The following is a 15,526-nucleotide window of genomic DNA, read 5'->3' as shown; positions in this document are numbered from 1 at the left end:
AGAAGAGCCTCAGACTTCAATGCAACTCTGAGAAAGTCTTGGCTACACGTATAGGGAGTCCCGGAGCAAAGGCTGCCAGCTATGGTAATCCCACACAGGGCAGGGAGGGCCCTATTCCATTATCCAAACTTTGGCTGGGAGCAGCCTGGGGAGAGCATAGCCTCAGTGTAAAGGCTGTTGGAGGTCCCAAAGGTCCAGAGGCACAGCAGCTGGAGGCTGTCACTTTCTCACACTCCTCACAGTAGGTTCTTTTGAAGGGTGAGCTGGAAAATGTACTTCCTTAGCTGCCACTTAGAAATAAAATATATCAAATTTGCTATAACAAGATGCTTACAGTCTTTGATGTCTGTATAACAATGAAATATGATACATACATCTGGGTTTCTAATCAATATGCTGACTTATTAATTACCATGTATAAGAATAGCTCACTGGTTTTCCTAATGATATTGAAGGGAAATAGGAATTATTTGGCTCAAGAGATTATTTTAAAGGACTTTGTTTATAAACAAATTAAAACCTCACAATATTTTTCAATAAAGAATATTCCATTTAGTTTATATTTTTAATTCTCCAAAACCATTCCTTGAATGAGCCTGCCCCCTGCCCCCATAAACACATTTGTTTTTGGTTCAGTTTGATTTACTAATTTATCTCAATAGTTATAACATCAGATTTATTTTAAAATTCCTTCATAACCATTTAGTGACAATTCTTTTTTTTTTTTTTTTTTTTAATTTTTGGCTGTGTTGGGTCTTCATTTCTGTACGAGGGCTTTCTCTAGTTGTGGCAAGTGAGGGCCACTCTTCATCATGGTGTGCGGGCCTCTCAGTATCGCAGCCTCTTGTTGCGGAGCACAGGCTCCAGATGCACAGCCTTAGTAGTTGTGGCTCATGGGCCTAGCTGCTCCACGGCATGTGGGATCTTCCCAGACCAGGGCTCGAACCCGTGTCCCCTGCATTGGCAGGCAGATTCTCAACCACTGCACCACCAGGGAAGCCCTAGTGACATTTTTTTACTCTGATTATAAATAGAAAACAAGAAGATATTGAGATGTATATTTGTGCATGTGTTGTGGTCTACGTCTTTTTATTTCCAACTTCCAAACTTCTTGGCTATTCTGGTTAGTTTTTACATGGCTTAGACAGAGGTTTTCTGTGTATCTCTAAAGTTTTCCTTATGGAACGTTTTTCTACAACATTTTGCTCAATTAATTTAGATGTGATTTCCCAAAGGGCACCTGACTTGAAAAAATTATTTTATTCATTCAGGGATTGACAATGCCCAGATTTTAGGAGAACGAAAAAACCTCAGAGAGTATGGGGAGGAGTGAAGTAAAAACTGCAACGTAGTTTTGAATGTTTTCACTGTGAGTATATTTCAAAGGTATCTATGTACATTTTAACACTCTGAATAAAGATGTGCAATCTAAACAAGTTCAGATTGACTACAGTTCAGGGTTTTAAAGCATGTAAACTCTTTGGGGAGGTTTAGCTTTATAAACCTTGTAATAACAAAGCCACATGAGTCCTACAATCATTATTCATACTTCTTAGTTTCTCACCTGGGAAGCATTATTGACTCTTCTTTCTGCAGAGCATACCTCATTTTAAAACACATTGAATTATGGTTATCAAATAGTGTTATAGTAAATAATCTTGTTTGGTTAATGTACATGAAAGGCTAATTGTGTGGAGATAGAGAGCAAAGTGTTGCAATTTTGCCTAAGATTGGAGAAGGTAAAGGTTAAATAGTTCCTTGAAAACATAAAAACAGAGAGCAGAAAACAACTCTCAATACTATTCTCTGCCATCTTCTTCACACAAGACATATATTATGTCAATGAATTCAGATAACTAAAAAGCCAAGTGAAAGCAGGTATAAAAATCTCCTATCTTTTACTTTACCTTTTGTTAGATATTGGCAGGTTTGTTATAACTCAGTGGGTAGCATCACCTGGAACATAGAATTTACCGGTTGTGATTCGTTGTGTTGTTTTAGCTGTAGCTTCAGGGTTTCAGATATACGTTTTTACTTATTACAGCCTATCTTCAGCTTTTATTATACCACTTCACAGGTAGTATAAGAACCTTACAGCAGTGTACTGTTTTCTCCCCTTGGGCCTTTTTGCTATTATTATCACAGGTTTAATTAACCACTTATACATTTTATTTACCCAGCTTTTGATGGGTATTTGGGTTGCTTCACTTTTTGGTTATTATGAATAATTCTGCCAGGAACAGTCATGTGTTGAGTCTTTCTGTAGACATAATGTTTTCATTTCTCTTGAGTAGTTACCTACTAGTGGAATTTTGCTAGGACATGTGGTAAATTTCTGTTTAACAATTTAAGAAAGTGCTGAGCTGGTTTCCAAAGTGGCTGTACCATTTTACATTCCTGCCAGCAATGTTCCTCCCCACATCCTCACCAATATTTATCTTCTTTCTCTTCATTGTTAGCCATTCTTGTGGATGTGACTGGGGTTTTAATTTGCATTTCCCTAATAGCTAATGATATCGAACGTCTCTTCATGTGGCATTCACCATTTGTATACCTTCTTTAGGGGAAATGTCTATTCAAATCTTTCGTCCATTTTTAAATTGAATTATTTTGTCTTCTTCTTATTGAGTTTTTAAGAGTTCTTTACATATCCTGGCTATAAGTTCTTTATCAGATATGAATGGCAGATATTTTCTCACAGTCTGTGGCTTATCTTTCCACTATTTTTTTCAGTATTTTTTCCAGTTTATTGAGGTATGAATGACAAATTAAAATTGTATATATTTAGGCTGTACACGTGATTTTTTTAAATGCCATATGTGATGATTTAATATACATATGTACTGTGAAATGATTCCCACAATCAAGTTAATGAACACATCCATTACCTCACATAGTTAGCTTTTCTTAGTGAATTTCAAGTATACATGTACTTGATACTATACTATATCTATATACTATATATACATAGTATTAACTATAGTCACTAGGCTGTACGTTAGATCCCCAGAACTCGTTCATCTTATAACTGGAAGTTTGTACCCTTTGACCAGCTTCTCCCCATTTTGTCCACGTCCAATCCTCTGGAAACTACCATTCTACTCTCTGGCTTTATGAGTTCAACTTTTTCAGATTCCAGATGTAAGTGAAATCACACAGCATTTACCTATTTGTGTCTGGCTCATTTCACTTAGCATAATGTCCTCCAGGTTCATGCAAATGGCAGGATATCATTCTTTGTTATGGATAAATAATATTTCATTATATGTCTTTATAGATATATGTGAAACATATATATGTATTTGAATATATCATTTTCTTTATTCAAATAAAACCTCACAATATTTTTTTAATTTACAAATTAAACCAATATAGAGGCATATTCTGTAGTCCCCTTTTTCTATTTAACTGTAAGTACAGTGATTCTCTATTGTGCTCCTATCCTCAGGCACCCTTAATTGGTTTACTGTGAATAGGGTTTCTTCTGCATGAACACATGCTAATTATTTATTTGTAATTCCTCACACAAGAATTGCTATCCCTGACCCAGTGGTCCCAAACCACTCAGGTGTCTCTAGAATGTTCTGTGCCTAGTGATGCTGACATACAACTATGGAAACCAGCCCTCCTACAGTGTTTATTATGTGATGTTCAGACCCCTCAGACTTGTTTGCCTCATTGACTTTATTCCTATTAATACCACATCCCATTAAAGCAGAAAAACACAACAACTGGATACACATAAAAGAGGCCAAGCTTAACCAAGAATCTGGTTCTTTATCCCTCTCTTTGTTTCTGATGTTTGGTTTATCTAATTTACAATAGGAAATGGGGTGAATTGGCTCACTAACTAAAAGCAGAAGTAAGTGGAGAAGAAAAATTAGTCAGTCAGAGCAAGGGTTCAGCATGCAGTAGCAGGTTGGCCATCTGTGCGGGAGAATAGAAGGTTGCATTCCTGCAGGAGGTCTCTCTAACGGAAGCCATGCGGCCCAAGGAGGCGCAGAGAACTCTAGAACTGACATACATTTATGCTGTGTGTGACCTGCCTTTATCTAAACCTCTTTCTGTCTCACTAGAACTTTTTACTACCTGGCATGATTTACCCAGCATTAGCCCCAAAATTGCAGTAAACTTTCTGGGAAGAGAATAACTTTCCAGTTGGAAAACAGTATTCTTTGCTCTCCCAATGGCCTTACCTTCTGGGCCCCTGACTCTGCCTAGGCACCTTTGCCCCTGAATTGCTCTCACTGACCACCTGACTTTCTTTTGCTTCTGTCAAGACCCCTAAGCCCCCTTTAATGGAAACAGAGAGTGTTCAATGACAGTTGCAGGAATACCCATCAAAAACGGAACACAAGTCACTGACCTATTAGAAGACACTGCAAACCAAATAATTAGCTATTCTCAAAATCAAAGCTCACACTGGAAGCCATAACTCCCAAAGCCAAGGAAACTACCTGACTGACAAAAATGTTAACATAGCCACTTCCCAAGTAAATCTGTCCTCTGCCACCTACATACTTCCCCTTGCTCAACCTTTTTTAGAGATGGGAAACTCTACTTAAGGAACCTACGGCACAACAGCCTGCTAAAACCTAGGCTGAAAAATCTCATTGGAAACAAGCTGGATGTTTTGCCACTCAGATGGATTTTGGAGCCACCCAGATGGCCACTTGGTCTCTTCTTGGTTACTTGCCGAAAATTTACTACACAGCATCCATTAGATTACACATCAGGACAAAGGGAATCTTGAAGATCTCTTTTACAAGTATTGGTGGGACAAGGATGAAAGCTAACTCTTTTATATGGCCCAGGGATCATATATTAGTATCTCTGTGCTTTTGTCCAACCCATGGCTAAAGTTGTAGACTTGAAGCTCTCTATCTGTGTCTGTCTGTATGTATTTTTGTCTATGAATGTGTAATAAGTTTCTACCTTTGGATGGTATTACAAAATTGCACTATGAAATTTCTTAAAGAGAATTCTGTTTTGATTAGCTTAAACATAAACAAACACACATAAATAGTTCTAAAATTACCAGAAATTAAGGAAACTGAACTTCTGATATTTTCATATGCTTAAAAAAGTATTCTTATGGAAACTAACTAAAAAGTTTTTAAAATTCAAGTTTACATAATTAAGGCAAATCTTTGTCAAAAAAGACTAGTTTAATATTATTGGTTTAATAAAAACAGCTATGTTTTCAACATCATACATTTTTATTCTACCTGGATATGCTCTTCGTAAACTTATAAAATTTTTCTGATTGAATAAACTAGCATTGTATCTACCAGATGTTTCAGATTATGAAAAATGTAAATTTTTGTTTAACCAAATTGAATCATTATTCAAACCAATCTTATCTTAACAGTGCTTATGCTTTGTGGTATGAAGATAGTTTCCAAGATCTTTAGGTAACTTAAAACATTAGACTTATGCTAAACTGAGTTAAATAATAGTATCCTTTAGATACCTATACATTTTTAAATAAGCTAAAATCCTGAAAATTCATTACTAAACATAATTTTAAGTTGATATGATTTTGCCTCTCATTTTCACATGGAAAAGAGAGGGTACAGACTTTTTACTTACTATAATATTTTATGTTAATACTTCTCTTCTTCATTTTAGAATCCCTCTTTTAAGACGCCTGATCTCCAGAACTCTAAAACACTCACCTTTTCCACTTCCTCTCAACAATTGTTCAAATGATTTTGCAGGAACAACGCCAAACAAGAGTCTTCAGGAGATTATTCCTTAGACCCAGATTTGACCCACTCAAAGGTTTCTGATTGTCTCTGTGTTGTTCAACAATGAATGACATTTCTTGGTCATGAACAAAACTGAGGCCCAACAGTTTTGAATTTTACCTGTGATTTGTGATCTCAGAAAATAGCAACAGTTAAGAAATCACCTTATCCTCTGTTTTCTGAAATCCTCCACCTTTTGTGTACCACAAAGAACCACCCCACTTAAGATAAGATTTGCTACCCAGGCTTTCTCAGGATTCCCCTAAAACCTGGAGATCACTCCCTTGTTTATCTGTGACCAGGGAAACACCAACTTTTCCCCTTTTGCCTTAACCTGCTGATAAGACCAGACACTGATCTCTCAACTTCCCTTTCTTTGTTTCATGAAATATTAGCTGAGCTCAGAACTGGGTGTCCTTCTAAAACTAGCCAGACACAGAGATGAACCTTCCTGTTCATCTAACTGACTGAGACTTCACCTAATTGCAAAATAATTCCAATTGTAAATCAGCCCCACCTGTAACTTTCCTACTTTCCCTAAAAAAGTCTAAGGCAAAAACCACCCTGCAAGACATTCTGATCTTCTTATTGCAAAAGCCTGAATAAAATCAATCCTCTTACTTATTTTTTGTCTTTGAAAACATGAATAAGGGCATATATATCCAGCAATCTATGTGGGCATATTTCGTTACATACATTAATGGGGCATACGTAGCTATAGTGACAGCTGTATTAGCATCCTAAAAAGAACTAAATAATTTATATAGCCAAATGAGGGACAATGTGGAGAGAATCACCTGGAGTGGGGTGGAGAACTGACTTAAATGTGCTAATTTTTCCAGGATTTTTTACTTTTCAAAAATTCGGAACTGAGGGCAAGAGATGCACCATTAATTTATTTGAGATAGTTTCATAATTAAGCAAGTACACTTAAGGAGCATATTAAACTACTACTTAGGGAATAATTTTAGAATAACAGCAAAGTTGCAAAAATAGTACAGACTGTTCCTTGTACCCAGTTCCCAGTTTCCCCTAATGTTTCCATTTTATCTCCTCATTTAAGAGTGTAAGTTATACTTCTTAAATTTTTTATGGTTTCCTTAGAGTTTACAATATGCATTTTTGAAATAAACTACTCCCACCTTGAAATAACACCACACCACTTCATGGGTTCAGGAACTTTATAACATAGTATTCCCAATTCTTTTCTCCCATCCTTGTGACGTGGCTGTCATTAATTTCACTTATCCATGTGCCATAATTCCTTAACACATTGTTACTACTCTCCCTTAAAACAGTTATATGTTATCCATTAGGCCACCAGGGCTGATAAAAGGTTATTTTTTAGATTGATTAAGAAGCGGAAAACTCAAGGATTTCATTTTACCAGCATTCATTTCTCCTTGGAAGTTCCTCCTTTATGTAGATATAATTTTCTGATCTTTGTCAGTTGTTCTGTTTTTAATGTTTGTGGTAACATAGGTGCCAAAGGCTTCAAATTCCTCTAATGTCCTTGTTTTTGTCTCTCCTCTTTTTTTTTTTTTTTTTAATATTTACTTATTTGGCTGAGCTGGGTCTTAGTTGTGGCATTCAGGATCTGGTTCCCTGACCAGGGATCAAACCTGGGCCCCCTGAATTGGGAGCACAGAGTCTTAACCACTGGACCACCAGGGAAGTCCCTTGTCTCTCATCTTGATGTTGGGGCTTCCCTAAGTACTGTTGCTCAGCTTGAGTCTCTGTCTTGCAGTTCTTTTGGCAGTGATCTACTCTTAACTATCCTGGAGGCCTGCAGGTGTGATGGTCAACTGTGAGGGAGGGAAAACATTCTATAATCTTGCAGTAAATCCCAGTCTCTAGTGGGCCTCTGTTTGAGGGTGTGGCCTTCACAAGTGTTTCTGACTCTCCCCAGGGATATGGCTCTTTCCCCTGCCCCTACTCCTTGCCTTGGCTGCAGCATCTCCTTGAAGCCCTATCCCCTGCTGATATGTTCCCCCAACACACTGCATCACATGAGAAAGGAAGGATGTAGAAGGCTGAACTGGGGGAGAATTTATTTCCTCTAGCTGGGATGAGATTTCAGAATCGCACTCTGGCCAAGTCCTTTCTCTGGAGAGTAAGATTCTGCTACACAGAAAGCTCCATTGCCACCCCTTCGTCCCCACCCCCTCCAGAGCCACCAGGGCACCTCTCTCCATCCTCACCATGAGAGCCTGCAGGGGTTCCTGACGGGAACACCCCACAAGAGTCTGGCTCCCAGGATTTTCTCCCTCTCAATTAGTCATCCATAAGTCCGCCTGCAAATGAAGCAGAAATCAGGACCCACCATGATCTCCATTGATTCTAGTTGTCTAAATTAGGGACCTCCATGCTCCTCAGGTACCCTAGTTGTTCACACTGAGGACTGTCATGCCCCAGTGACAATATCATAAAGGGTGAAGAGCCTGTAATAAAAGCAACAGTAGATGCTAGAGACGTGTTCTTGAACATGTACATTCATGACAGTATAGCCAAATAAATATTTCACATATTAAGAAAAACTAACCAGGTAGTGATTAAAAAGTACAATCCCTAAGTGAATACCCAATTCCACCTGCCAAAAGGGATGTCCAATGATGTTATAGGGGATTTCCTATAAGACTCAAAGTCCCCTCTCTATAAGGTACAGGCAAGACTCGAAGCTCCATGGTCTGGAGAGGGTAGGGTAGGAGGGCGAAGGCAAGGTGTATTCTGAAAAAGAAAATGTGTAGAACACCCTAGGGATATCATAAAAGGGTACTGTAGATGACTTTAACCCAGGCCTTGGTCCTCCAGTCCCAGTGTCTAAAGATTAGAACCTAAGCTCACCTAACCCATTTCTGACTTCTGGGAGTTCCACACATGTTTCTAAACTCTGGAGAATGGAGACTGTCTATTTCGGGCAGAGTGAGAAGAAATGTGGTCAAGACAATAAACAAAAGATTTACAGAAAATGAGGACATGCTTAATTTTTGGATTTGAATATACTGCATTGGTCTGTCGAAATGTGTGTGTGTGTGTGTGTGTGTGTGTGTGTGTACAGTCTTTGTGAGGCTTTTCTAACTTCAGAAGTATAAAATGTTACTAACACAAAACATATCACTTAGAAGTTTAATTACTTATCTTTTTATTATACTTGGTTTTGTAAATTTGAAATAATAATCATTAGTTTGAATTTTTGTGTTAATTATTCTGAGTGAAGTTGGCAAAGGTGGATGGAAACTATAACAAATTAAATATTCAAAATTAAGTATAAAAAAAGTTCTATTTCTGGGTTGATGAAAGTAAAAAACTTACATGGGAAAAGTGGTGTTCATATTTGCAACAATGCGGATGAATCTAGAGGACATAATGCTAAGAAAAAGCCAGAGAGAGAAAGGCAAATACTGCCTATTATCAATTATATGCAGAATCTACAAAAAAAAAAGTCAAACTCATAGAAACAGAGGAGTGTTTGCCAAGGGCTAGGGTTGGGGGAAATAAGGAGAGGGTGGCAACAGGGTACAAACTTTGTATGAGATGAAAGTCTTAGGATCTAATGTACAACATGGTGACCAGAGTTGATAATACTGTATTGTATAATTGAAATTTGCTGAGAAAGTATTGATACAACTTAAATGTAAATATGCGAGATGAAAAAACGATGGAATTGTGAACAAAGGAGATTCTGAGAGTATAAATCACTGGGAAATGGCCAAAATCCTGGGAGAATTTCAGAGTTTCAAAGACTATGAAAATGGTGGGTTCAAGCCGAGATCCCCAAGAGATCTGAGGAACCAGGAAAAATGTGATTTCCAGGTGGAATGAATAGAAAATTGACTAAGGTCTAGAAGACCCATGAGGGTGGAGGGATAGAGCTGTGGGGCGGATGTTTAGGGAGGGGCCGTGGTACAGCCTCCTCCTCTATGACTCCCTCCCACACCCTCAGGAGCCCTTTGTGACCAAACCACAGCTCTATGATGTAGGCCTAGGGCTTTAGTCTCCAAGTACATGCCCTGTGCTCAGTTGCCTGCTGGCAGCCGTGTGATTCAGATAATGGAGAATGCTCTCTTTCCTCTGAAAAGCACTTTTGATACTTGGCAGTACTCCAGTTGCACTCTCTGTGTGAGTGACATCATCCTAGCCTTCCTGTGTGGACTGGGGCTCTTTTTCCTGTTACTCCGCTACCTCGAGAATAATGTATCTTCACCACCTCCCAGGAAACATGAAAACATCAGGAAGGTAAGGAACCCTTGGGCCAGACCCACAAGCACATGATCCTCTCTTCTTTTCTATCGTTATTTCCACTTTTCTCAGTCAACTACAGAGACTCCTGAAATGGGAAAGAATAGGACATCTATTCTCAAGTACAGAACATCATCCCTGTAAGGACACAAGCCAGCCTGGGCAGGGGATAGAGTGAACACTAGGATTTCTATCCAAAGGTCTCAGACCAGTTGCCCAGGTATGGTAGAGGGCTCCAGGGCAAGTCTCACACACAGTGACCGGAGGTCGAGGACGGGATACCGAGTTCAATCTCAGCCAGAGGACAGGCCCGTGAGCACTGGATCACCAGCTGTGAACAGGAGTCTCGGATGAGGTCTGATCTGCTGGCAGTGCTGAGGCCCTGAGGGTCTCAGAGCTGGCGCTGGAGTGGCCCTGGCCTTGGGAAGCACCCGTTGGAGCTCAGATTGAATTAATAGTTCAGAGAATGTGCGTGTTTTTTGAGCAGAGGAACAGTGACGAAAGAAATCCAGGGTGAATCTCACATTGAAAATCCTTCTTTATGTTCTTCAGAGAAGGAAAACAGAAAATATTTTTATCCTCTTTAAAAATGAGTGAAAGGAAAGAAAACCCACAGAGCTCTGTTAGTTAAACGTAGAAAGTCATATTATGTTATGGACACTGAGTGTCTGATGCTTGTCTAGAGAGGGGAGAGTGAGAATTGGGTCCCAGGTCCTCATTTGTTCTGCCTCTCAGCATCAAATGGAGCCGAAGGGGAGACGCAAGATTAACGAGAAAAAGAGAGCTGTGAAAGGTAAGTTGTGCCTTTCATCCCTGTGTGCCCCGAGGGTTAGCCCCCATCTCTCCCAGCCCTGAGGGCCCAGCTCCACAGGCTCCGAGGAGGCCAGGGGCAGGGCCTGTCCCTCAAGAAACAGAACCCTCAGGGAGGCTCCTGGGAAGGAGAGCAGAACCCAGATACCTCCCAGATTCCATGTGCACAATGAAGTGGTAAGGGGCCTGGAAAAGGGTGTGGCCCAGCAGGGGTGTGTGGGCTACAGTGGACCAATAGCGCCTGGGTTGGGAGGTGGGACCTCCAGGTCCAACCGTGGACAAGTTGTTTAACTTTGCTCAGATTCCTCTGTAAGGTGACCCCTGCCCATTCTCCCCCACATGGAGGATGTGAGGGCCGCAAGGGGTAATGGATACGGAAGTACTTTGTAAATGATAAACCCTTTCGTGAGCTTCGCCATCACTGTCAGGGATCACGTGGCTTCGGACGATGGTGCCTGGGCTGCAATCTCCCAATGGTGTCCCCTTAAAGGGACACTGCACTCAGCCTCCTGTAAGACCCCCTAGGCCCTTGCCTTCACCATCGTGACCCACTCTGCTGATTTCCAGCTTGCAGAAATTCCCTGAAAGAGCTGGAAAAGGCTAGGGACCTGATCTCACTTCTGCGAAGGTAAAGAATCTTTCCCTTCTCTCCTGGGTTCTTCTTCCACCCAAAGCCTATGGTGTGACACCTGGGCTGCAGGGAGCCTGGGGCTGAAATGCCAGGGGGAGCCCTGAGGACAGCGTATGTCTAAAGCCCTGGGGTGAGGGACAGCAGGAGCACTGTGAAGTCAGCATGGGGGCCGTGGAGGGCCGTGGGGCCACAGGTGCCCACCCCTGCCTGCCCTGCCCAGCCCTCCTGGCCCTGGGGGCTCCTGGCTGCAGCTTGTGCCTCACGTCTCCTGCAGCCACCTGCACAAGCTCCCTGACAAGGGCGGCTTCCATCAGCTCTCCTGTCAAGACCCCCTTGGTGAGGTGGGCAAAGCAGCGCCTGCTGCAGCCCACCAGCCCTGCAGGGAACCTGCAGAAGACGATGTTCCTGCCGTGTGCCCATCAGCTGCCCTGGTTCCTCTCACCCAGGGCTCTTTACCTGTGGCCTCCAACCCTGTCAACAGAACCTCAAGACCAATCCAACTTGAAGAGAGTCACCCTTGGCACTGTGGCAAAGAGCTCACCTCCAGGTAATTCTTTTTTGGCATCTACCACTGCAGCCATCTTGAGTCTTGGCCTCGCATGCTATCACATTTTGTTCCTGTCCTTCTGGTGGAAGGTTACCAAGGCCTTGTTCTTCCCCACCGCATCACAGAGTAAGTCCTGGCAAGGACACCTGTCCCACCAGCCACCAGGGGCCCCGTCCTCGGGAGGGCCCACAGACAAGCAGGTAGAGACTGGTAGCCCCTTATTTGTCAACCCTGAAGTCCAGAAGCTGCTGGAGCTTCTAATCACCAAGAAAGTAAAACTAAACACTTGTAAGGAGAAAGAAAAGGATGGGTCATTCTCAGAACAAATGAGCTCAGACTACCACCTGAACACTTTAGGGAACATGTGGAAATCACTGGGTGCTGAGCAGGACAACACAACCCCTCAATCTTTCTGGAACATGAAAGACAACACAGAGCAGCTAGAGCAGCTACCTGGTCCTCAGCAGCTCTTACACTCCGAGGTCTTGAGGGACCACTTGGAACAGAAATACAGCCAGCTCTACTGGGGTCTCCCCTCTCTGCACAGCGAGTCCCTGGTGGCTGTTAGGAGCTCTGCTCAACAGCAGGCACCCTTTGTTTTATTCAGTGGAGTTTCTCATGGCTTTTCAGTTTCAATTCGACCTAGAATACCTTTAGGTGCTTCCCAGGCCCCAGTCTTGCCCTGCCCGGGGGTCCCACTCCAGCCTTTCACTCAAAACTTGCCTCCCTGCCAGCCCCCACCTCTGGCTCAGATCCAGGCCCAGCCCTACCTCCCATCTTCTCTCCTATTCAGACCACCTTATTCTCCACCCCAGATGAGTACCTGTGGACTAGACTGTCCTACATTTCAGAACAAGACACTATATTTTATCCCAACTGAAACTCAATGTCTGAAATGCCCCTTGTTGCAGAAGCAACTGAAAAGTGGGGAGCCTTCACCCTCTGTGGTCAAAAGATCTCAGAAAGGCTTTAACCAACTCATTCTCACCCTTCCTCAAGACACGGGACGCTCCCAGGCTCAAAGGTCAGCAGTTTCCTTTCATCATGAGGACTTAATTGGCCCTGATCTCCAGAAGCAACATCTTCAAAAGAGGCTCAGCAAAGAGCAAACCAAGAGGGGCCTGGCCCGCAGTATCCACCTGTCTCCGTCTCTGGAATTGAGCTCCTCTCAGTGCCAATTTTTACGGACTTATCAGGCACAGGGCAAGCAGGGACCCTGGCAGCCCTCTGCTTTTACAGGCAAAAGGAGACTGGACCGACAGAAGATAAGGGCCAGGTGCCCTAGGAGATCCCATAGGAAGGGTCAAATACAATTCCAACCAGGGCAGGATTTCGGCAAGGGTCTAAGGCCATGTCTGAGGAGGATCTCAAAAGCTTCCTCCAGGACCAGCCTCTTAGTGAAGTTTCTGCAAAGAAACTCTGAAAAGGAGTCAGAAAGATACTTGATGAACCCCTTGAAGAGTAACTCTGGAAACTGTTTACCCAGTAGCCCAGAGCAGAAACATCTAGAAAAATTCTTGAAAGCCCATTTGAGCACAAAGTTGAGGCAGATTAATCAAGGTATGACGCCTGTGATTGTGCGTCAATCCTGGCTTGCCGCCAACTATGCTTCTTATAAACCCCACCCTCACGAGGAAATCAGAAATCTAGCATCCTCGAAGTACTGGAAACCCTGTGTAGACTCCTCCCGTGAGCTTTCCTTCCTCAGTCCAAGCATTCGGCAGATGCTGGAAGCACATGTTATAAGGTGGCGGGTAAGGCACAGGTGGGGCTTACCCAACCAGGCCTTTGAGCCCATAAATCTCAAGCCGGGTGGGGCTCAACCCTTGTCCTCTCCAAGGTCCACCTTTTCCCCCTCTGCCACCTGTCAATCTAGAGCACACTCAAAACCCAACTTGGCTAATAAGCTCTCTGGAAAATCTCAGCCCCATCAGGGAATGAAAGTGATAACAAAAGCAACAGTTCCCACCCTGGTGAGTCCCCTCCCTGTTCCCTCACCTGAGCACACAGAAATCCAGAGGGCCCTGGGACAGACTTCACCTGGTGACAGGTATGGGCCCTCAGAGGCCCCTCTGACTGGACAGGAGGGCAGGCTGCCTTATCAGATGCCCATAGACAACCTCATGGGCAGAAGCTGGGAGAATGGAACTGTCTTGGGGTTTCCAGCCACTAGGAAAACCCTGTCACCACAAACAAAGTCAGTTGCCCAACCTCCAAAGGAGCCATGCCTTAAAACACAGGTGCCTCAAGGCCGTGCCACTGGTGAGCTCCTTCCAGACTCTCACAGTGACATCCTCCTTCAAGACTATGCCATTGGCATGCCCCTCCAGGACTTTGCCACCAATGTGCTCCTTCAGGACCATTGCACTGATGTGCTCCTTTCTTCAGACATCTTGGCTTCTCACAGGTCTCTTTCTAGTTCCCAGAGGGAACATGCTAGTGAGGACGCACCAGCTTTCCAGGTGGTGCCATATGACCTCAACGTCAGGGAACAGAGCAGCCGGGGGCAGCAGACATTCAAAACACCACAACTTCAGGACCCATTTAAAGGCCAGAGGGAGATGTCGGCCCCAACTGAGGAGTGGAGGGACTTTCAGAGGCCCCAACCAAAAGAGCATGAAGAAATGAAGAGCCAGAGGGAGATGCTCGCATCAGCTGAGGAGTGGAGGGGTTTCACGAAGCCCCAACCAGGACAGCATGAAGAAACAAAAAGCCAGAGCAACGTGCCTGCCCCAGCTGAGGAGTGGAGGTGCGTTAGGAGCCTCCAAGTAGGAGAACATGAAGAAACGAGAAGCAACCAGGAACAACAGGAACCCAGGAAACCAAAAGTTAGGGACCCGTGGAAGGGCCAGTTTGCCTCGACTGAGGGGAGGGAGGACAACTGGAAGCCCAAACCAGGAGAGTATAAAGAAAGGTCTTCAGGACTAAAGGCTTCGCAAGCAAGTGGGATGAGCCACGCTTCTCAGGTCAGGGAAAGAGGAGAGTCCCTTGGGAGCAAACATCCCCAGCTCTCACCAGGGAAGAGACAGCTTTCACCAGAAAGCCAAAAAAGGATGAGGCAGTATGTCAGCCACGATAAAAAAGGCAAAGGAATAGAAGAATCCCTTCAAAAAGGCAAGCCTGCATCAGCCACCGCTCACCAGCAGAAACCAATCAAAGGCAAACCTGTTGGAGAGAGCAGGGCTATTGACCCTTGTGCGACTGCAAGAGCTGTTGGACAGGTCCTAAGAGAGAAACTGGGGCTTCACCAAGGACTCTGTGCCTCAAAGTTAAATCAGCACCCAGAACAGCTCCAGGCCCCAGCAGAGGGGCATTCCCACTACCACAGGGTTCTCTCCTCTTCAGAACAGAGAAGGGTGTTGAAAGATACAGCCTACAGTCACCAAGCCAGCCCCAAGGACCACAGCTACCTTAACAAGAGCAGGCATACCACAGGCAGGGGCGACAAGTTAGCCTTCCCACCCAGGGAACTGGAGTCCCCAGTCAGACGCCGCCAGCATGGACCAAGGCTGGCCGGTGACTCAGGCCACCTGCGCCATCACCCAACAT

General features: G+C 43.5%; 1 protein-coding gene across 1 annotated transcript in view; it reads left to right on the top strand.

Moving 5' to 3' along the window:
- Window positions 1-9,848: 9,848 nt before the first annotated feature.
- Window positions 9,849-15,526, top strand: part of LOC125964790 (spermatogenesis-associated protein 31A6-like) — a 114,251-nt gene continuing 108,573 nt past the window's right edge. The window contains exons 1-3 of the mRNA XM_049711369.1: window positions 9,849-9,986; window positions 10,725-10,782; window positions 11,705-12,066. Of these exons, the coding sequence (XP_049567326.1) occupies window positions 10,731-10,782; window positions 11,705-12,066 (414 nt within the window). The 5' untranslated portion in view covers window positions 9,849-9,986; window positions 10,725-10,730. The remainder of the gene's footprint in view (window positions 9,987-10,724; window positions 10,783-11,704; window positions 12,067-15,526) is intronic.

The sequence above is a fragment of the Orcinus orca genome, chromosome 6 (genome assembly GCF_937001465.1).
Source record: "Orcinus orca chromosome 6, mOrcOrc1.1, whole genome shotgun sequence".
Classification (NCBI taxonomy): domain Eukaryota; kingdom Metazoa; phylum Chordata; class Mammalia; order Artiodactyla; family Delphinidae; genus Orcinus; species Orcinus orca.
The sequence above is the reverse complement of the archived record's forward strand: the minus strand, read 5'-3'. Positions and strand labels throughout refer to the sequence as shown.